Source organism: Dipteris shenzhenensis, chromosome 7 (genome assembly GCF_047967505.1).
Source record: "Dipteris shenzhenensis isolate YYH24624 ecotype China chromosome 7, Dip_SZ_1.0, whole genome shotgun sequence".
Lineage (NCBI taxonomy): Eukaryota > Viridiplantae > Streptophyta > Polypodiopsida > Gleicheniales > Dipteridaceae > Dipteris > Dipteris shenzhenensis.
This window is the reverse complement of record NC_141602.1, coordinates 14073876-14097606: the sequence shown is the minus strand read 5'-3', so window position 1 is coordinate 14097606 and position 23731 is coordinate 14073876. Positions and strand designations below refer to the sequence as shown.

At 43.4% G+C, this 23731-nt stretch overlaps 1 protein-coding gene across 1 annotated transcript in view; it reads right to left on the bottom strand.

Annotated features, from left to right (window-relative positions):
• Positions 1 to 23731, bottom strand: part of LOC147899981 (uncharacterized) — a 125677-nt gene that overhangs the window by 61902 nt on the left and 40044 nt on the right. Inside the window, exon 6 of the mRNA XM_087377158.1 lies at positions 8228 to 8366. Within this exon, the coding sequence (XP_087233284.1) occupies positions 8228 to 8366 (139 nt within the window). The remainder of the gene's footprint in view (positions 1 to 8227; positions 8367 to 23731) is intronic.

Below are 23731 nucleotides of genomic sequence, written 5' to 3'. Positions count from 1 at the left end.
AATGGTCTGGACGAGAGCACCAACAAAACTATATGTGGTGTTCTAACCAATTTGTGCCTTAGTCGTCGAGTTGATTGGGATATGTTGTTACCAACATTGCCTTGTTTGTGTTCCATACGGCATAGAAGGCTAGTATTAGATATTCCCCCTTCCAATTGGTTATGGATTAGAGGCAGTTTTGCCTTATGAATTCCATATGAAGGTGTTTGTGGAGGTCATTGATGGTTTGAAGGAAGCTTACATCGTGGAGCAGCTGTGGGGATTGGAAGGGTTGGAGAAACATCTCAAAGAAGCCTGAGTATGACAAGCATGGCAAAAGGCATGGAGGTGAGTTAGTATTCTTGTATTCCAGTAGGTTTCTCAAAAATAAGCCTATTCCAGTAAGTTTCTCAAGAATAAGCCCAAGTTCATCAGCAAATGGACGTGCACCTTCTTCATTACAAAGATTATTCCGAGTATTTGGCCACACTGAAGGGCAAAACGTTCAAAGAAATTATGAATGGGCAATGGGTAAAGAAATATCATGTTCAGTGAAAACGTTCCTTTATGTTGCACATGTAAAAAATACTATTTATTTAAATTTTGTTAAAAAAGGAGTGTACTTTGCTTCATTTCATTTCACCCAAAGTTTGTATTTTCTGCTTGGTAGCAGAGAAATTCAATGTATGGATAGCTCTTAAAAAGAGAAGTGACAATAGGACCTTGGCAAATGTAAAGACAGAGATAGTGGTCGTATTAGTAACTTCGGTGATAGAAGACAATGGCTCTCCTCTTTACTTGAAAAAAACATCAAGGCCTAAATGGGATACAGGAAAATCCCACACCCTATAGAGAGGAGTGGAGGATGCAGTGAGTCTAGTACCAGCAACTTAGGGAGGTCGTAAAGTATGAGAAAGGTATTGGTTCTTCTCTAACTCCTAAACATATGCCTGCTTGCAGAAACACCCATACCATCTCAACTCAATCTGAGGGTAGTAAGGATCAATATGTGTCTCACTCCAAGCCTATGGAATGTCTCTCATGATCTAGAGTCTAGTACCAACAACGTGGGGAAGCAATCTGTACATGCGAGTGATGATCTCCTTTCTGATCTTCGGACCTCCATTGAACCAATCACCAATACTAGACAACATGTGAGAGTGCTATAGTCCCAATCTAGATCTCTGCTCACTACCAAGGGTTGACACCCTGATACTGCACCATAGGGTTATGAAAAGGTGGCTGCATGGTGAATGCCTGCTTGGATTATAGCCGGGTGGAAATGATCCCAAATCTAGACAAGTCTCCTCACCATTGAAGAGGTGGGCTGACAATGATGGTCCACCATGAAAATCCAGCTGACACTCCCCAACCGTGCCCAGCTGCTCATGGTGTGCACTGAAGAATACCATGGATGTTCCCCTAGGGTCTAGCCTCTAACAAAAAAGCTTGACCAGTAGTGCCCTGCTCTGGAGCTCTGGATTGAGAATCCCCAATCCACCCTATGGTGTAGGAAGAGTGATAGTATCCCAAGATACTCTAGCTCTAGTGTCCACTACACCATCCCCTCCATGTCATAGGAAATTCCTAAGTAGCCTCTTCAATTGTGTAACGCTGTCTGCATGGAAATACCAACAACAGGCCACATACCACACGGTAGCCAAAAGTACCTGGTTGAACACTTGTGCTCTACCAGCCACGAAAGCCCAGCACTGCTCCAATATGCTAGCTTCCTTTGTATACACTCCAATGTAGGTGCAAACTGTTGAGCCAAAGATACATCAACCCTGACCTGAAAGCCAAGATATCTAGTGGACGTGCCTCTCAGACTCAATTGAAAACTCTGTCAACACCCCAATTCGGAGTATCCTACAACCTTTTGATTATTCCAATTAACCAGTCCTCTCAGACTAAGTAGAACTTGTTAATAGATGTGGTAGTGGTAGTCAAGCATGTCGATCTGATTTGGATAGCTGGAATGCAAGGCCTTGTCCTCCACATAATACCATCCTACTAGCTGACTGTGAGTATAAGGAGGATACCCATGAGATCCCATCTATCACTAAAACCAACTCTGCTGATGGCGCCCTATAGAAAAATTCAATCAACTTTGTGGTATGCCTTCTCAAAATCGAGAAGTAGGACTACAATGTCCTGCTAACTCTCCTATGCCCAGTGTGAGGCTGCCCCAAAAGTGAACACATTGTCTAAGAATTAATGAGCCCAGACAAATCCTTCTTGAGTGGCTCGGATGATGTCTATAAGAAGGGATCTAAGGCACAGATTCAAAGTCTTAGCCAAGATCTTGAGCACAGTCCCAAGAAGTGTAATGCATCTCCAGTTTCTAAGAACAGTCTTGTCTCCCCCTTTTGGGATGAGACCAATAAGACCAGTACACATGGGCTTGCCTAAAGATCCTACTTGAAGAGCCTTTGAGAAAGCAGATAGAAGATGTCACTTTTGATACTCCACAAGGTCCTGAAGAAAAGAGGAGACAAGCCATCCTCTCTTGGGCATCTATTCATGGGAAGCTCACATAGTGCATCTATAACCTCCTAAAGAGATAGAGGGCAATCCAACTTGTGGCACGTACTGTTTGAAATGACCTGCAGAATGTGATCTCAAACTCCTCCCTTGCACTAGCTATCTTATGTGCCACTGGATCTACTGTATAGAAACTAGAATAAAGTCAAACGTAATCACCATGAGACGATGGGGGTTCACTTGTAATACTACCACATCATCTTGAAGTCTCCATAGCTATCAAAAGAATATCTCTGTCCTAATGCTCTGAAGAACTCTTAAGAGCATCTGTCACCCTTTTGTACCTATAAAGTCTACTGGCGAAGTGTAGAAGCAAAACTGAGCTCTCCTACCCTCCAACTCCTCCAATCTCTTGTGTTGCAAATAGCTGACCTTAAGGAAAAGTGAGTTCAAGAAGCTCTATACCAAACCCTACAATTTGGCTACCTCAGCCATGTTTTCTCTCTCATCCTGTTGTGGTTAATGGGTCAACTAAGCTTGTCTTTGTTTCTAGTCAAACATATTGTTGTAGTGTGCTCTGGCATGTAAGGGTTTTTTACCTTTGTTTGTACCCTCCTGATGGGTGGGGTTGGCGTGTCTGTGGTCATGTCCCACCACCACTTTGACTTCATTTACACTGGTGGGGCTTGTGATAAGAGAAGAACAAATTACGCCACGAATAACGAGGGGGCGATTATGAACAGGCCTTCTTTCTTGCCTAAAATTCACTGGGATTTTTGTATGTCTTTCCCTTTTTCTGTCTCACCTTTTGGTTTTAACTGACATGCAACACTGACTCTCTCTAGAGCCCCCCAATCCACCTAGCCTAACCATCCATGCCCCTCTGTTCTATACTCTAATTACCAGATATCCTAAAGCTCTTGCACAAACTCTATCTCTTGAAATAAAAAATCTATGACTCTGATTGTATCTGTGCCCCCAGTCTAGGAGTCGACATAACCTGAAGCAACACCACTCATGATCCGAGAGAACAAAGGCTGACAGAATACCCACTTTCCCTCCTCCAACCTATCCCCATTGGCAGACATAGAATTTTTGTCTAATCTGTCTAAGGAGAGTAAGCCAAGGGAGACTCCCAATCAAGAGAATTGTACATTGTATGCCATATGAAGTCATCCAGCTGAGATGCATTGCGAAGATCAACATGGAAAAAGAAATGATTCCACTCTATCCTCTCAAAAATCCCTCCTCTGCAACACCTAGTGACAAGTGAGACCTGAAGGTAGAAGGGAGATCTATGTCTGCCAACCTGCTACCTGTCCTGGAAGCACTCATCTGCGCGGCAATGCATTGTCTTTCAAACTAGAAGTAAGACCTAGAGTGAGAGAGTGCATGGGAACCTCTCCTTCTGGTATAAGTGAGGTGACGCTCTAGGGCGATTATTGGGATGTCAACAGTGGAAAAAAACTGTGGGCTTTAATTGCTGCTGCAAGCAAATCCCAAGCATCTAACCTATCAGGCAAATGTGAGACCACTATGTATGAGACTTCTGACAACTGAGGCAACCTCGGGCTCGGGCATAACAGAGAAACTCATGGGTGATTACCGCAAGACGCTCCTCATAGGTATGAAAATTGGGCTAGGGCGACAAGGCTACCGGGACATCAATAAGAGACGATATCATGAGCTGTTCCCCTGATTATCCCTCACAGTAAGTAAAGCCACCTGAGATGTACTGAGCTCATCCGATCTCAATCACCTCTGGGAGAGAATCCCATCCTTTGATAATGTTGCAATTGGGACCTCCTAAGGCTGTGGCATGAGAGAAGCACCTCTGATCTTTGGCTCTGAAGAAAGGAGGCCACCATTGAGACTCTGCATAGAATCCTATGGTGCAATCAAATTGGAACCTCTTGGGATTGAAGCAAGAGATGTGATTCTTTAATCTCTGACTCTCAGTAAGTAGTGACCAAACTTGGACCTGTAGAGACTGTCTCTATTAACAAGCGTATGTCTTCACCATCTCTATCTCTGTCTCCTTCTCCATCTTCGTCTTCATCTCGTTGAAGATCGACCATTACAACCTCTAGTGGTCCCAATGGTTCAGTAACAACTGTTGCTGGCTATGAAGGCAATGGAGGTATAGGAGGAACAAGAGATCTGAGAGGAATTGAAGGTTGTGGAGGCTCAAGGGGCACAAGAGCTACAAGAGGTTTAGGTAGAAGAGAAGGCTGTGGAGACTCAGGAGGCGCAAGAGGCTCTGGAGGTGCGGATACATGACCATCAAGAGAATGGCTAGTAGAAGCAACCTCTTGTCTCTGCTGCTTGTGGGTGCGAAGGTGTTTATTCTGACAATTCCTAATGAGTGCTCCCTTCTCGACAAAAGAGATACTGTTTGGAAGGCCTTCATATCTAACCCTCTGATGTACCTGAGATCCATTGCCGGTGGAGTATGTGATCGATGTAGGCAAAGGGTTGTGGCAATGGAAACTCTAAAGTGAGTCTCACCTTGGTGGCTCCTATCCCTGTGAGAGTCTGAGCATAAGACGATTCGGATTCTGAAGAAGGAATCACCGTACTTGCGAGACTACTAGCTAGGTGCTCCATGGCCTTGCAGCATGAACTAATCTCATCAAGGAGCCCCTGGAAAAGGATCCAAATCTAATCTATTTCAGTCCTCAGGGTAGCCACCATGAGAAGGTGTTTCTGCCATGGCCAAAGGTTGATGACCCTATCCTGATTTATTAATGGTATACTAACACTCACTAACACTCCAAAAGAAATAACCCCTTCCAAGTAGCTTGAAAAGAGTGACTGTGACACCCAATATCGCCATGTTGGTGTATACCCAGTCTCAAAGCTACTGGCCTTTGCTCGGGAGGAACCTAATGACCTAATCCGATGAAAAAATCTCCTCTGTTGCTGAATCAATCAACTGCACAATGTTTGGAGGGATGTAATGTGACCTCAACTTCCTCTGGTTGACTGATGCGAAGAGACGTTATTCTCCTTCATTGTCATGGCTTATGCTGGACTGAGGATGAGGACATGCTGTTGGGAAAGAGAGATAGCGGATGAAAAAGAAAAAAGAACCTTTAGGCTAATTGAGAGACGAAGTCCTCAATTGAACTTGTGAGTAGCACCCACGAACAGTGAGCCTCAGCCTACAATCAACTGCTCCTCATCGCACTGTCGCCTATCTAGACTCGCAAGCTTGCTGCCCACAATACCAACAACTTTGAACTGCCATTGTTAGGGCAAGAAGGGTGCTAAAAAGTGGGCCTGCAGCACACTCGAAAGATGTACGCATGAGGGGCAGCAATAGTGCATTGTCTACAGCACGAAAACAACCCTTAGCATGCTGGAATCAGGAAAGGTGCACACAGGAAGGGGAAGCCGACAGCCACACTATTAACAGCAGCAAGGGCACGGGAAAGAGGTGTTATTCTGCATGCAATAAGAGGGCGCTTTGCTACACGTTGGAAAACTGTGATGGAGAGTACCATCAAAGGAAATGCAACAGCAAAAAAGGCCTAGGAAGGGTATGCTACCTGTAGCTGAGAGGTTGCACAATGGGGGAAAAAAGGGAGGGACACAATTGGAGAAGGTAGGCGTGCAGGCAGGAGCAGCAGCAGCACCTCACTCGGATGGGTGGAACAAAAGATTCTTCATCCGTCAACGCTACTTGCAAACAACATCCTCTAGTACATCTGGAGTATTGCAGAGACCAAAGGGCATCTTGTCATAAAATAGTGCACCTAGAAGCAAAGCTTTCATGGGTTACTTCTTGTGCCATCCTCAGACTAGCAAGATGGTCTTCAGAGTCATCTACAGGACATATTTCCACCATGTAGGCCAATGAGGAGCCTATGGCTCCCATAGGCTAACCTGATCCACAAAGTAAGTCAAGGTCTCACCACTTTCTAGTGCTTCAACATCATATGTTTCACCCTAAAAGGGTGAGTCCTTGATATAGGACGATTGTTTCCTTTGAATAGGCCAATCGCCAAGTTTCCACTGCTCTTCTTCTTCGGAATCCTCTTCTCCCATTTCTATTTCCGTATGATGAGAGTTAACAATGATCATGTCAACACCAAGGATGTATACCTTGAGTTCATCAATAAACCAACCTTGAATAGCCTCAGCAAACCTCAACCATGGAAGAATGGGTAATTGAGGTCGTCTCCTGTTATGTCAACCACAAGAAAGTCGGAGAGGAAGGTAACCCCTCCAATCTGCATGGCAACTCCTTTGATAGATCGTAAGGGGCATAACTTGATGAGCCATTTGACTTGGAAATGAATTGAACTGATGAGACTCAAACCAAATTCCACAAATGTACTCTTGGGCGTGAGGTTAACTACATAACCTCCATCCAATAAGATTTAGACCATTTATGTCCATTTCTACCCATTGGATCTACTCAAAATTGAGGGCCTTGTAGACTGTACATTGGTTCACCCGGGTCTATTTGTATCATCCTCTTTTGAAACGTCTTCCTTGTGACACTGATGTAACTATGAAACGAAACAGAAAGAAGAGATGGATGGAAGCACAAGGGGAGATCTATACAAATGCTTGCAAGAACCAAAGCAAGGATGCGCATGCTAGAGCAAGACAGAACAAGAGTCGGACTTGCGACACTGTTACAAAGCTGACAAAAGTACATAGGACCACCTATCGGATGATATAGAGATAACTCACCAAGAATTTACAATACAATGGGCAAGCTTGTAGCTCAAGCCTCTCTCCTCCCACACTCTCCTCTCTCTCCGTGTACGAATGAACCCCTTCTCCCCTTTCTTCCCTAGCTTCATCTACTATCCTTTCCTTATCCCGGTCAATTGGTAGTCTTTCCATTCAAAGCCGTAATTCTCCTCTCACTTCTTGGTAGATGTCCCTATCCTTTGAAGTATTATCTTCTTCTCTGAGCCATTTTGTACTCACTCCTCAATGCCTCCTTGCACTAGGAGACTTCACCAACTTTAGGTGATGCTTTGGATTTTGCACCTTCAGCAACTCCTTGGTGGTGTGATAACTCCTCTATGTGGATGATGGCAGACTCTTTGGAATCCAGATACATAGGTCTTGGTTCTCTGCAGCGCCGATTGATTTGGATCCCAGCGGCTCCTATAAGGACTCTTTCATCATGGTGGGCCAGAGACCACCACCTATTCATGTGTTTGGCATCACCAAGGTCTATTGCCAAGTCCTAGGACCGGAACTATGCTGATCATTAGCCTAAACTATGCAAACTCCAATATTTGGCATGGACGATGTTTACTCAGAGGCATGGACCAAGTCTGGTGATCGGATTAGACCAAATCTGGTCAACAGAGGGTAAGGAAAATTGCGAAGAGGAAAGATAAAGGATGTGCTAGAAACGCAATAGAGATTACTAAAGGGAGAATAGGAGAAAACAGGGCTGAAGGAGGAGTTGGTTGAAGGGAGAAGGGGAGAATATGATGAAAGACAGATTACAGAAAATGTACAAGTGAGACAAGAAGGAATTGTAAGGGGTGAAATAGGAGTAGGGCTGGGCAGCAGCAGGAGCTGATATCCAAAGTGTGTTGTCTCTTTTGCAATCTCCCTTCTAGTGTTCCCACCCTCGTAAGGACTGGACTTAATTACTGGAACAATCAAGTTTTCTATCATAATAAAACGAGTTCCTTTGTGGGCTTAGCCCATTTTTGCAAGACATCTATATTAAGAGTGATTAAAGATTCCAGATGTGTTTCCATCTAGGATATTATTTCATTCCAACCTGTAAGATACTGGTTGAGGATATCCCAAACCACAATGGCACGCATCAATGCTCCTTCCTCATGATTGGCTTGTGATTCGATTCCCCCTACTCCCTCCTCTAGTCTTGCAACTTCTTCAACGATCTTTGTCAATTCTACCTGATCAACAGCTCTTCAAATTAATAAACAATACATAGTGATGAGATACGTGAGTCTAATCAAAACAGAAGTATGCATGATGAAGACATGAAGATGAATTTCCATCTCTAAAAAAGTAAGAAGGTACAAAGCAAAATTTCAGGAGATTCAAATATTTGTGACAAGATGAAACTAAGAATCATAAGGGTCGATGATTGAACATGAAGTATTCTCTGATGGGAAACACAAATACAGATAGCAAAAGAATCACAAGAGAGAAAAAGAGAAACTTGAAGTAAACAAAGAAAAATCAAGAAAAGATCCACCAAAAATAACTCACACAGTCATCAAAATATAAGTTACTATCTGTCCCAAACTTCCATTAGATCAAATGCAATCCAAAATTTGAAAGGTGGAAAATTCCACCGACCTCTTAAGGTTTGAAAATACAAGCTTGAGTGTTTGGGAGGGTGACCAAGAAAGAAATCATACAAAACTGATGCAGACTGCAATAAAAAATAAAGACAGTAATAAATGATGTGACTAAAGTTTCCCAAAACAAACAAGCAGACACTCAAGAATCACATGATCTCTTGCTATAGCACAAAAAAAAGGCTTTGAGAAGTTTTAGCTCGATGTGACAGCACCCTTGAGTAGTCTGATGTGACAGCACCCTTGAGTATCTAAACACAATTTGGGGTTCAATAAATTAAAGAATGCAGAAAATTACATTCTCATGCCCATAATAAAGGACATGACATAAACATTGCTGGAAAATATCAATATGGGTGCTTAATGTAGCCCTGTTTTCCAAAAATGAACTGAAATAAGGATGCATGAAAGAATAGGAGGAAAACTGCATGGATGGTGGGGACACCATTGTCATTTGCTAGCAAATTTCATTCATGAGGTGGCAAGGGTAATGATAAAGATCCTTACCTCGGGTACTTGCCTGTTGTTTATAAAAGACATAGTAAAAGTGCCTACTACAAGAAGTAAGCATCATTGAGGGGAAGCCATTGCATAGTAGTGTAAGGAGGGGCAGGAACTGAAAGAAAATAGGATGCGTTCTAGGCATGTATGCACAGGCAAATGTGCTGCACTAGAAATGCCAATCCCTAGCTACGAGATGCAGAAACCAAGCTGATCACAACAAATTATTCATGGCATGCCCAATGGGTCTTCTAATCTAAAAAGTTCATGATCTACACATTCAAGCATCGGATTTCCACAAATTTGTTCCATCAGGTTTGTAATTTTGTGTTTCAATTGTCTCCGCATTCATAAATTGCATTGGATCAACTGGGGGTTCCTATTTTAGCTCCTCTCCAGTTAGCTAGTGATGGGTTTTTTTATGGCTCCAAAGACATCTTTTCCCAAAAAAAGATGATATGATGTAAATATTTGACTATGGAATAAAATGTTTGTAGGAACTTCCTATGGGAAGTGATGAAAACGCAAATTTGGATGCATTCCAGAGTAATGTATCCATGTGTGACGGGGTCAGTGATTGAATGTCAAATGTAAAAGTTTTTTGTGTTTTTTTATGTGTGGTAAATGGTCTTCTGTGCATGGAATGTTTTCATGTCAATATCTGTGTTACCATCCAGTGTGGTAATTGTGTGGGCATGCATCACAATGCCTTGCTTTGAAGGATTGTTGTGTGCTAGTGAAATGTGACCCCAATAGTGAGAGCAATGGTTTTTGAGGCAAGGTAAAAGAGTGGTAAAAGGAGGCAATGATGTGGAAATGAAATGGAGAGGTGGCTTTGCATGAGGAAGCTACAACTTTACATGGAGCCAATGCTACAGTACGTGGGGACTAGTACGTGGGGACTTGGCTCATTACGTGGGTGGCATGAAGGATTTTCCAAAAGGAGTTGACGCTGCGTTATAGAGGAGGAGTACAAATTGTTGAGGAGGAGAGAGGCTTTCCAAAAAGCAGGAGAGAAGGTGACGACTCTGGTTTTTTTTTAAGTAGAGAAGGAGGTGTGCACATATGTGCATTATTCCTGTCTGACTGAGTCTTGTTCATCGTGTCACATGTGCCATCTCGGTTGAGAGTCTTCCTATTGTTATCTTTGTGCTTGTTTGTGGCCTGTTGAGGGTATCATCTCAAGTCATTGTGGTCCGGGTACATGCTCTGGGCGTTGTGCATTTGCTCTATTTCTATTGGAGCCCATATTGCTAGTCTGATCCCATAGGGAGTCCCGACCTCATCTACAGAGCTGATTGAATTATAGTGATTTGCTGGTTGTTTTTTCTCTCCTTTTGCTTTCATGAACGTTACTCTTGGATGTTTGAGGCATGACCATGCATGCTGAACTGGTAAACATTTCCATGGAATGAAAAAGAGTTGCTTCACACCCGTCCTATCTTCAGTTGCATAGGCTCTTCACTAGGTTCCCTACCACTTTTCTGTCATCATCTATTTTGGCGCTTGGGAACCCTGTGTGTCTTGAAGTGGGATGTGTGTACCCATAACAAGGACACCCAGAAGTATGGACAGCAGTATCTGATGACGAAGCCTCGAATGCGAGTGATTATTTGCGAGGAGCAATACAGAATTGGGGAAACGGAGTGATTACAGTGCATAGTTCTAAGGGACAGAGGATGCGGTTTGATATGGTTAGTCATGCTGAAGTTTTTGATCCTGAAAAAGAGGCAGAGGTGGATAGTGAAAGTGATACTGACAGTGAAGAGGAGAGCAGCCTTACTTCAGACAATGATGATGCTAATGTAGCCTTTATGGGAAGGATGGAAAATCTGAAAGTGGATCTCACAACTGAAATTTGTGTACAGGAAGAGGATAGAAGTGAGGTAATGGAGAGATTCGTGCAGTCCAGGGATGCTCATGAGCCTATACAAGAACTAATTCAGAATACAATAAATCCAGATCTTACTCCTGGAGAGAGAGAAGAATATTATAGGATGTTGCAGAAGTACCCCAATTTGTTCATCACCTTGTATGAAGAAATAAGGGGATTCCAGGGGAAGCCACTAAGAATTGAGTTAAAAGAGAATGCTAACCCACTATGTCAGAAGATGAGGAGATTAAGCCCAAAACAAACAGAAGTGTTGAGAGCAGAGATAGTGGAGTTGTTGATAGCTGATATTGCAATGCCAGTGACGCATTCGGATTGGGCCAGCCTTGTGGTGATTGTTCCAAAAAAAAAAGGGAAATGGAGAGTATGTGTGGACTATAAGCCTTTGAATGTTGCTACCAAGAGTAATCACTATCCTCTGCCACATATGGATGGCATATTAGATAGGGTAGCCGGCCATGAGATGTATAGTCTTTGTGATGGTTACCTGGATTACTTCCAGATTGCTATAGAGCCAGAAGATCGACTGAAGACCACCTTCATCACTCCGTGGGGGTGCTTCTGTTACAAGCGAATGCCCTTTGGTCTCAAGAATGCCCCGGCTCACTATCAGGAGAATTCTAATGAGGTACTAGCTCCTTATTTGGATAATTTTTGCAATGTATTTATTGATGATATCTGTGTGTACAATAATCGCAAGGAGCATTCGCAAAAGCTAGATGCTGTATTTGAAAGGGTGGATGCAAGTGGCGGACAGCTGAATCCAATTAAGTGTCGTTTGGCAAGAAGTAGTATCAAGATTTTGGGGCATACTGTTTCTGAAAATGGAATTGCACCTGACCCAGATAAAGTGAAGACATTGATGATGTTGTCTACTCCTTCGAACACCAAGCAATTGCATACTTTCATTCAAAAAGTGAAATATCTTGCAAGGTTTATTCACATGCTGTCCCAGGTGTTGTTTCCGCTCCAGCAAATGGTTAAGCATGAGCCATTGAAATGGACTTGTGAGTGTGAAGAGGTATTTGAAGCTGTGAAAGAGATGCTTGGTCACATTTCTAGTGTGAAGGCTCCTGATTTCAAGCAGACATTTTATGTGAACCCTTCAGTGGGTCCTGATGCCATTGGAGCAATACTCTTGCAACAAGGTAAAAGTTCGAGGTACATGAGGCCTGTGTACTACGCTAGTAGGGTGAAAAGTGAAGCTGAAAGGGGATATACAGCAGCTCAGTTGGTGTTGGCCAGCTTGGTATATGCCTGTCGGAGGTTCCGACCGTATTTGTTGTCTCGAACTTTTGTAGTCTGGACCAATTGTACCTTGCTTCCGCAGTTGTTGAGCAATACTAATCTCTCGAGATGTATGATTAGGTGGATAACTGAATTGCAAGAGTATTCATTTACCTTCCTGGTAGAAGAATCTACAAGAGCATCATTGGCTGATTTGCTCACGTACAAAGAGGGTCCCATATTGGTGAAAGAAGTGGAAGAACGCACAGCAAAGATGGAGGACCAAGTTTTGGAAAATGCATTTGTCTTGCATTTTGATGGCTCTTTCAAAGTAAACAAAGCAACCAAAGGAATTGTAGTGCATGATTCAGAGGGGAAGGAGGTTCAAAGGGCATCCATTCAGCTCAAGGCAGGCAGCAATAATGAAGCTGAATACGCAGCTTTGTATGAAGGCCTCCGGGTATGTGCTAACCTGGGAATTAGGAGATTGATAATCAAAGGTGATGCTTTGCTGGTTGTAAAACAGATTTTAGGTGTTTGGAAAACAAAACATGTCCATCTCAAGAACTAGGTGAGTATTATCAAGAAAAGATTGGGACAGCTTGAAGCCTGGACTCTACAGCATGTGGATAGAAGTCAGAATACTGCTGCTCAAGAAGCAAATCAAAGGAGGGTCAATCTGAAGTACAAAGATAAGTATATCAGAGAAGGGGATCTAGTTCTGAGATATGACAGTAAGTTGGATTTCACTTTCAAGACACAGTTTGTGACTAAGTGGGAAGGACCGTATCAAGTAGTGAAGAAGTACCCAAATGGATCTTATCAACTAGCTGATTTGGAGGGGATGTTGCATAAGAATAGAGTCAACGGGCTGAGGTTGAAGAAATATGTGATCAGGATCATGCAAGTAAACACATGTGGCCCTCTTGTGATGCAGGAAGGTGGGACTGAAGACCTCATGGATGAGGACATCTCTAAAGACCTCATGGATGAGGACATCTCTGAAGACCTCAAAACTATATTTGACTGCAAGACATGAATGTCTACAGGTTGGGGTTGGGCAAAACATGATAAGACAAAAAAAGCAATAAAATACTAGCACTATGAATAATGTATGGAGACACATAGGTGCACATAGTTAGCTAGTGATGGGTTTTTTAATGGCTCCAAAGACATCTTTTCCCAAAAAAAGATGGTATGATGTAAATATTTGACTATGAAATAAAATGTTTGTAGGAACTTCCTATGGGAAGTGATGAAAACCCAATTTTGGATGCACTCCAGAGTAATGTACCCATGTGTGACGGGGTCGGTGGTTGAATGTCAAATGTAAAAGTTTTTTGTGTTTTTTTACGTGTGATAAATGGTATTCTGTGCATGGAATGTTGTCATGTCAATATCCGTGTTACCATCCAGTGTGGTAATTGTGTGGGCATGCATCAAAATGCCTTGCTTTGAAGGATTGTTGTGTGCTAGTGAAATGTGACCCCAATAGTGAGAGCAATGGTCTTGGTGCAATGGTTTTTGAGGCAAGGTAAAAGAGTGGTAAAAGGAGGCAATGACGTGGAAATGAAATGGAGAGGTGGCTTTGCATGAGGACGCTACAACTTTACGTGGAGCCAATATTGCAATACGTGGGGACTTGGCTCATTACGTGGGTGGCATGAAGGATTTTCCAAAAGGAGTTGACGCTACGTTATAGAGGAGGAGCGCAGATTGTTGAGGGGGAGAGAGGCTTTCCAAAAAGCAAGAGAGAAGGTGACAACTCTGGTTTTTTTTAAGAAGAGAAGGAGGTGTGCGCTAATTGCACATCGCTGGTGATCTACGCTGCCTTCTGCGCTGATTGTCAGAGAGAGCTTTGCTTGCTTGAGGCGCACGTACAAAGCTTCCCCCCCCCTTCGATGGATTTCTGTCGTTGGTATTTGAAGAGCTGTTGATCGCTTGTTCTTGAGTTGAACGAGAATTTGAGGAGCAGATGCCAAAGGATTGCACAGGAGACTGCTCATACATTGAGGAGAGGTTGCTGTGTACGTGAAGACAACGTTGATAGGGAAGCTGCCCATGCGTGTGGACAAGGAAGGGTGAAGATCTGTTCAACTGAAGTTTGGAGGATCTTGGATGATCTGCAGGAGTTGTGGCTCATTCCTATCGCTTGTGGTACCACATATGTGCGTTATTCCTGTCTGACTGAGTCTTGTTCATTGTGTCACTTGTGCCATTTCGGTTGACAGTCTTCCTGGTGTTTTCTTTGTGCTTGTTTGTGGCCTGTTGAGGGTATCATCTCAAGTCATTGTGGTCCGGGTACATGCTCTGGGCGTTGTGCATTTGCTCTATTTCTATTGGAGCCCATATTGCTAGTATGATCCCATAGGGAGTCCTGACCTCATCTATAGAGCTAATTGAATTATAGTGTCTTGCTGGTTGTTTTTTCTCTCCTTTTGCTTTCATGAACGTTACTCTTGGCTATCTGAGGCATGACCATGCATGCTGAACTGGTAAACATTTCCATGGAATGAAAAAGAGTTGCTTCACACCCGTCCTATCTTTAGTTGCATAGGCTCTTCACTAGGTTCCCTATCACTTTTCTTTCATCAACGTGAGGGAGAAGCCACACTTTGACCTCTCAGAAGGGTCAAGGGAAAACCTCCAATTTGGCTCTGACACAATGTGCACAACCAGGCATGAAACGCATGCATGAATACAAAACGTCTGATTGGCTGCCCTAAAGTGTGTGAGATGGAGAGTGCATACTTGCATGACACATGACAAAGCCACCTGAACTAGAGCAATCATATATTGTCATTTGGCACCTGATCCTTCCTTCCATGCTAGGTGCATGAGGGATTATGCCATTTCATGTGGCCCCTTAAAATCTATAACCATCTACCAATGACATAATGACATGGGTGGACTAACATAAGACCTAAAAGTCTATACCACTGTATTGAACCTTTAATAATCCTAACCACACCAATCACCCTCAGGGCGAACGAGTGAACTAAATTCATAGTTCATCATTCACTTGTCTCACAATCTCCATTGATGAAAAATTGATTCATAGTTCATCATTCACTTGAAAGGTTTGGTGGTTAGAGGCTCACTTAGATCAGCAAGAGCCTCAACAAGCATCCTCCCACCCTTCCCCCCTTTGCTTCCTTAACTCCCCCTCTTCTTTCTTACGCCTTTCCCCTGCTCTTTCTTGTGCCAATGTCCGCCGTCAAGTCGCTTTTCTGATTTTTTGGAGTTCCCTTGCTTCCAGGTGCTGGTTGCCTCTTTTGGTGAGCCAGTATGACTCTTTGCAGGTCTTGCCAGCTTGTTGAAGCTGTTCAAGGACTAACATTTTTCGAGCGAAATCTTCCGAGCGTCCGAGTGAAGGAAAAAACAAAGCTTCCAACTATGTAAAAAGGTGAATGATAAGGCCTGCCCAAGATCAAAAAAGTAAACAAAAAGGAATCCACTGGAAATGGTGTGGAGGAAGACTTGAGGAGATAAAGGGGAGAGAGAGAGAGAGAGAGAGAAGGGAGGGTGTGGAAGAAAAGGTAGAGATCCTGTGTAAGAAGATTTGAGGAGATAAAGAAGGGAAGAGAGAGAGAGAGAGAGAGAGAGAGAGAGAGAGAGGTGAGAGAGAGAGAGAAAGTCAACCACTTTAAAGTCTGTATTAAAGTCCAATGAAGAAGAGCCAATAGGAAAAATGCACTTCCAAAAAATTCAAGAAATGCCTAATTTTTGCTTTCCCAAAATTGCATCGTTGCTAAGGCTACCCAGAGGGCAGGCAAAAAATATGGCAAAAATAGATCAGAACAAAACATAGTTTCGCATAGAAATATGCAAAGTATATTAGCAATTCCTATTTTATACACAAATCTTTACATGAATCTTTGGGAATTGTGAGTAACATAATTGATGGCTTTTGAAGAAACCCACATGTAGAGTAGACTTCTCTATGAGAATTCCCTTATGATCCTTCTTACAACTTTTACTTAACAGGGGGTGACATTTAAAACCCTCTCTCAACCTAGCTTCATGAAAGGGTTTCTCCAAAGAAACCTCATTGAAGCAAGCCAACGAAACCCCTTTGAAGTTGGTCTTCCAAGGTAGTTTCGCTAGCAAAACTACCTTGGACAACACTTTTAAAAGTGGCATAACTTTCACATCCAATGTCCAAATATAGTCATTCAGCCACTCAAATTGATTAGAAAACCCCATTTGAGCATATCTATGGGGCTATATCTTGCATATTTAGTATTAATATTACTAGTATTTTATGAGAGTGATATATAAGCCCAAGTTAATACCTCTTGCATAAGCCTAAAGAAGTAATTTAAACTTCTTTAGAAACATATCCATAAATATCTTGTTATTTATGCTATTAAAACATTAGAAAGCTCTTGTCATATTGATATAAATGTGTTTAATAAGTAATTATATATGTATAATATTATTACATTGAGAGTGATTATGAGGGATGTTTCTTAAAGGAATAATTTTCCAACACTTTTTAGAGGTAATAACAGGGGTAGAAAGGATATCTATGAATAAGAAAATTTATGTCATGTAAAAATGAATGAGTGACTATTCTGTATATTTTTATGATAAAGGGATCTAGTTCTAGTGAAAATAAAAGTGTAAAAACCATGTTTCCTAAAGAAATAAAAATTTTTAAATCTCTTGAAAAACATGCTCAGATAACCCTACTCATATGGTTTTTGCTCTTAAAATTGACGCATCCAAGCTGTTCGAAGGTTGAGTGAACCTTAGTTACCTTTTGTGCTTGCTATAGAGCTCGTTTGGCTGGTTTACCAGGTCGCATAGTCTCCTAGAAGTATTGCAGCTGCTCATGCTTCTAGTTCTCTGGGCTCCTAGTTGTTTTGATCCTAGGCAGCTATTTCTTGGCCAGCTGCTGCTGCTGATGGAGTTTCCTACTGGTTACTCAGTTTGGGACCCTGTTCTGAAGCTTCCTTTAGCTCACTTTTGCTCTTGGATCTATAGTGGTTCATGGGGTCTTGCTCGATATCTTGGCTTCTTTTTAGTGTTGTTCTACTTTATTGTGGGCAGCCCCATTGCCTAGTGCTTCCTCGAGCCTGGCTGTAGCTTTGTTTTAGCTTGTTTGGCTTGGTTATGAAGGCCTGAGCCTTCTTTCCTTGGCCGCAATCTCCTTGCTTTCTTCTTTTGGTTTCAGTGGCAAAGTTGCTTGGTTTGATGATGCCTTCCACATTCAATCACAGTCACTCCTATTTTCTTGGTCAAATAGGAGGCCACAGATGCCTATCCATGCACAGATTGACCGGTTTTATGTTGATGATTGAGCCTTGGATAGAGGAGGATCAGTATGCATTGCCCTTGGGGTTTCCACTTCGGATCACTTTCCGGTGGTGTTGATGGTTTTAGAGCCTTACTTGAGAGGACGATCTGCCAATATTAGGATTAAGGATTCCGTTTATGTAGAGGAGGGCCTCACAGAGGCAGCTTTGTAAATTTGGGTTTCTCACATGCAGGGTGGAGTGCACTCCCCTTCATATATGGCAACAGTCCTCTCCGATATTAGTGACTTTTACCATCTAGTTGCTGGTACCAGGAGACGTGAGATTCTTAGACGAGAGATTGGTGTTCGCCAGCAGTTGGAAGCCTTGCAGAGGGAACAACAAAAGAGGCCCCATGATGCTTGGATTCAAGAGCACTTTGCTGCAGCAAGGGCTCATCAGTAGATTTTGTTGGATCAGAGAGTAGAGTATGCCTTTCATGCACTAGAGTCCTTCTGGATCCAGATGGGAGCTAGAGTCAATAAGCATTTCTTCTCTACTCATGGCTCTAGGCATAGTAGAGAGAGTGTTTCTCAGCTTATTGACTCTAGACGGAGTTTTGCAATCAGATCCAGATGCCGTCATCCTCATAGCTACAGATTTTTATGCCTCCCTTCTCTCAGCAGATCCTGGTAGCGAGGCCACAGATGATGCCAGACAGGTCATATGGCAGTGTATTCCTATGTTGGTGAAACTAGATATGAGGGTTTCTCTTTATGCACCTTTCACCAACATAGAGTTCAACTCTACCCTTCTTACCCTCAGGTTCCGATGGGCTTACACCCTCTTTTTTCCTGACCTTTTGGGATCTGATTGGGAATCACATCACCTCAGCCCTGCATGGTGTTTGGGACTCTGATGAGATGCCTGACTCACTTACAAAGGGTCTCATACATCTAATCCCAAAAGGGGTGGTGTAGAAATTTATTATCACAATGGAGACCTATCACATTATTGGGCGCTGGCTATAAAATCCTGGCGAAAGAAATCCTCTTGCGTTTGCATCCCATACTTTCAGATCTTTTCCATGATACGCAGACGGGGCAGAAGCATTTTTTATAATATTTTCTCTTTTTGGGAAGCTTTCTGAGTGGGCCATGTAGAGTGGACAAAAACCAGCCATTCTTCTCGTGGACTTTGAAAAAGCCTATGATAGGGTAGATTAGGATTTCTTGGAGGGCACCCCTCATCGTTTCGGATTTTCAGATGCATGGATCAAAGAGGTTTAACCCTTGTACAGATCAGCCCAAGGCAGGTGCTTATCAGAGGGGTCAGGGAAGACAGACCCAAATTTCCAGTCAAGGATGCCCTCTTGCTCCTTTTCTTTTTCTTTTTGTAGCTGAGGCTATGAGCATTTTTCTTAGATCTCGAGCTGACATTCTTGGGCTCAGACTACCACTCAGACAGGAGGAAGCCCTCGTCAATTGTGAGCTAGAAGATGACACTGCTAATTTCTTGGCAGCCTTCTCTCAGACTCTCACTTCCTTTAGGACAGCCATGGACTTGTTTTGTATTGTAGCAGGTGCTCACATTAATTGGCACAAGTCCAATGGCTTTTGGATCAGTGACGATGACACTCCGGACTTACGGGCTGATTTGGGATTCCCTTGGACTTAGAGGGGTGTGTATGTCAGATACCTAGGATGCCAGGTCGGTATGGGTATCTCCTCTTTGCAGTAGTTGCTTCGGTGTTGGAAAGCATTAGGTTAAACTCCTTTTCTGGATTTAGCTAGGTTGGAACTTGCATCCAGGATGGTGGTTGTTAACCAGGTTTGCTGGCCACGGCTTGGTATGTTTGCTCTTGTTGGTGCAGCTCTAGGAATTGCATCATTCAACTCATAAGGCTTATAAGGAATTTTTTATGGAGTGGGCTAGATGACACAACAGACACTATTGCTAGGGTGGCATAGGAGACCTTGATCCTTCCCACGTAGGAGGGGCGTCTCAACATCATAGGCCTAGATTTGCAGTGTAAGGCCTTGCTTTGCAAGTTTGTGGTTAGAGGTCTTATGCTTGGGGATGAGCAATGGAAAAAAAAATATATTCATTGCATCCAAACCTGCAGACCCTCCTCAAGTGGAGACTGGATGGACAGCTCCAGATGGATTTTCACTTCAGCCCATTTGATATTTCCTTCCTCCCTTCTTATGGTCGATATTCTAAAAGCTAGCTTAGGCCAGCTTCAGAAGCACCCTTCGAAGAGTTCCTCTCTCCAATCTTGAAGAGATTGACACACAGCCGAGGCTCGGTCCCTAGAATTACCTTGATCTTCCAAATGACTACCCCCATGCCTTGGAGATTCTTAGGAGCACCCCCTGCACCGGTGGATAGTCATAGCCATTTTATAGCTGGATCTTCTCAGAGGCTTCCCTCATAGCGAAGAGATCCCTCTTGATGCGGAGCCATTGCAGGGTTTGGTAGCGTTTGTCTAGCGGACTAATTTCGGCCAGCAGTCCCTCCGAAGGAGTGTAAGAGGCAGCTATTGATATGGCACCCGGAGGTGCAAGATCAAGAGGGACGTATGCTAGGGCACCAAACACATATTGGTTAAGTACAGTGGGAAAGTGGCCCAACTAGGTCCTTTGGGACGTGGAGACACCTCCCCGCAGAGGTGGAGGCACAAGAGTAGGAAATTTATCATCTAAGGGGAGTACATGGATGACAAAGATTGAGGCAGCTATCCTTGAGGCTTGGTGCAAGGGATTGCGCAGCCCATCATCCCTCTGACACACATTGGTTGGGCACAGTGGCAAAATGGCCTAACTAGGTCCTTTGGGACGTGGAGACCTCCCCAAAGAGGTAGAGAGTAGGCAATTTCTCATCTATGGGGGTAGGTACACGATTGATGAAGATTGAGGCAGCTATCCTTGAGGCTTGATGCGAGGGATTGCACACCCTACCACTAGTTCGGATAGTTCTCAAGGACTAGGGTGACTCTTAGGATTCAGTTTGCGTGGCAGTCCCTTGGCTTCTTCCGGCGGCACAGACTTTACAGAGCAGGGCCTGGGGGCCTTTTCAAGCCAAAGAATGAGAGGGACCTAGAGGCAGAGGGGGTTCTGGATTCTCTTGAGTGGTAGAGGATCAAAGTGGTAGGCCGCTCAGGCAAGTATTGGACTATTGACCCAGTCCCAATTTTGATAGGGCAAGAGGGGGTGCCTTAGTTATGGAAGGGCCAACTTCTCAGAAAGATCCATTGGAAACCAAAGGAGTGGTTTTGGCCAGTTTGCGTAGGATTCGGACAGAGTTGAGGAGGTGTGCCCTTTTTCTCTCACACCACACTAGGATTGGGGCGACGATGGTAGTTAGAGACGTCAGCCTGAGCACTAATTTGGAGCAGCAAGTTCCCTTGGAGGTGATTTCACTACTTTGGTCATGTCCGTGGACCAGCCTTAGACCCCAAAAGATCTCTTATTTCTTCTGGATGGTGGCCCACGAAGGCCCACCCATCGACCCATGGTTAGAGCAAGCCTTGGAGATTGTCTTTGGGGCTGCTCGGCAACACAAAGGATATGGTTGGGAGCACTTTAGATGTGGATAGCACGTAGAGGATGCAGCGTAACTTCACCTTGGGGATGGTTATGTGGTTGTTGGAGGGAGGACACAACTTCTCCATCGACCTAGCCTCCCCAACATATAAGATTCAAGGCTAGCGAGTTCTTAAGATAGAGGCATTTGATGCAATGCCTCCCGCTCACATATGCCCTTCGCCTTTAGTGTTTGGGAGATTGTGTGTATCTCACTGCTTGGAACATCTGGTTGCTCCCTGCCATTTTGTGATGGGAGGGTGTCAGGTTCCCTTGGAAACCACCCTTATCGTCATTTGGTAGGATATCATTTTACCCTGCACGCCATATGGGAGTGTGTGACTCTAGGTCTAGAACAACTGACAAAAGGCAGGAGCATTTCTACAAGGCTTGGCCTACAAGTATCTTCTATATCATGACCTCGAGTGGTATTTGCTGGTTGCATACACCTTCTCCCTAGCTATTAGCCCCTGCCCCAAATATTTCCTAGGCAGTGAGCTGGGTTCTCCGGAAATAGGTTGCTTTTCTAACAACGGGTGTGTCTTTCTTCTTTCCCCATAATTAGCGCCCTGTGAATTACTTTTTAATAGAAGGTTCTTTTTTCTGGAAAAGAAAAAGAGCCTCAACGAGCTGTGAACACAAAAGGGAAGATGAGAAAATAGAAGAAAATATTTCCGACAATGGAAATCCCATTTTTTCCATTGATAGAACTTGATGAAAATCAGCCTGTTTTCCCATAGATTTCAGCATCAAAAATTTCCCCCAGCCTCTCCATTTAGAGGTAGAGGCACTTTTTGTGCTTTTGTTAAAGTACCCACAAGGGCCTCACATCAAGGACTTGTGTTTTGTCTTATCACCAAGAACTAGCTTTTTTCCTTTGTATACCCTAGTTCATTGCTGGGTTTATTCTCTATTCTCATAGAGAAGGGCAATACATATTGCTAGTTGTATTACGTAGGACCCTATTTTACCCACTTGACCCTCGTCACCAACAGATACCCTCATGTAATCATCTCATATCCTGATATTTGCTCACACTGAGAGAAGGGCTTATGACAGACAAGATATCCTCTCACACTAAAAACAAGCACCACCTATTATCCTCTCACACTGAGGGGAGAGCCCCAAGAGAAGGGATAACTATAGCTGGGAGGTCCTCTCACACCGAGAGAAGAGCACCAATTGGTTGGAGGTGGTTTTGGTTTTGAGGGAGAGCATCATCATCATTCTTACTCCACTTCGAATACGAAAAAGGGCTTAGGACTTTGTTCTATTTAGTCTTTGATTCAGTTGTGCTTTAATTAGAAGGTATATGTGCTTAGGTGTCCTTACTTTTATTTGATCGATTTACCCTATGAAAGCACACACCGCACCCCAAATCAATGAATGTCCCCTTCCAAAAAGTGCCAAGTTGAATGGAACAAACTATCACATCAGGAAGTTCAAGCTTAAGAATATTCTCAAAGCTCACGAGTGACCAAACAGAGGGATATACATAATATCTTCACATCCCATAGGAGAGAGACCATGACACCAGGATCATAGATGACACCTGATCCCATCTCTTGGAATCGCAAGGTTTCTGATTATTTGCAATTTTGCCTTTTTTTCTCTAAAGAAAAGACTTCTATTAGTATGAAAGAATCTTCAAGAGCAAAGCTCAAGGGAAAAATACATCATGGGAGGCATGAGAAAGCAAATACCCTAATAGGAAAAAATCAAGAGAGCTAGAGAAAATCCAAGGTTAAAGCTGAAATCCAAAAAGAATGATGAGCCACTACACTCCCTGAAGAAAATAGTCCTCCTAGTAGAGGCTGCCCGTAAAGAACTATGCGTGCTCCCCCAAAAATGGCCACCGAGGTGTGTATTGTATCTGTCCAAAAACTGGCTAATGCATGTTGCATAGTGGACCTGATAACCATCCAAGGCCTCTGTGCATCTGGACCTCCAAATATGCCATGCTGATATGCTCTTCAAAATCTCACATGAAGTATCTTAAAAGGCATGCACAGGTCTATGTGGAGAGCCAGGAATGTCATCCAAAGTGCATGACTCAACCATATGTCGCCGAACCAAAAGAGCCCAAGAAAACTCATGTCTCTCGTAAAACACCTAAGGCCCCGAAAGAGAGAGCCACGATACCGAGCCCTAGGTCATCAAGAAAGGAGAACGCATAAACTCAATAATCTAGTAGTTCCCTAATCAATGCTGAATAGACTCCTCTGTAAAAAGGCAACGGATACATGTGGAATCAGCCCCAAATATGGACCTCCATTGGTTCACTGCAATCCCTGCATGATTAGAAAGCCAAAAGAAGAGAGTGATTTTTCTATTCTTGAGGGATTTACTGAGTCTCTTCCAAAAAGATTTCTGCAAATCAGCAAAAAGTGGATCTCCCAATGAGGAGCTCTAGTGGGCAACCATCCTCTTAGGCTAAGCTAAAACTTCCTAGCGTTACTGACCTTGCATTGAAAGAAGGGGAGGTTGTTCTCTTGGTGCCCTGCATCAATC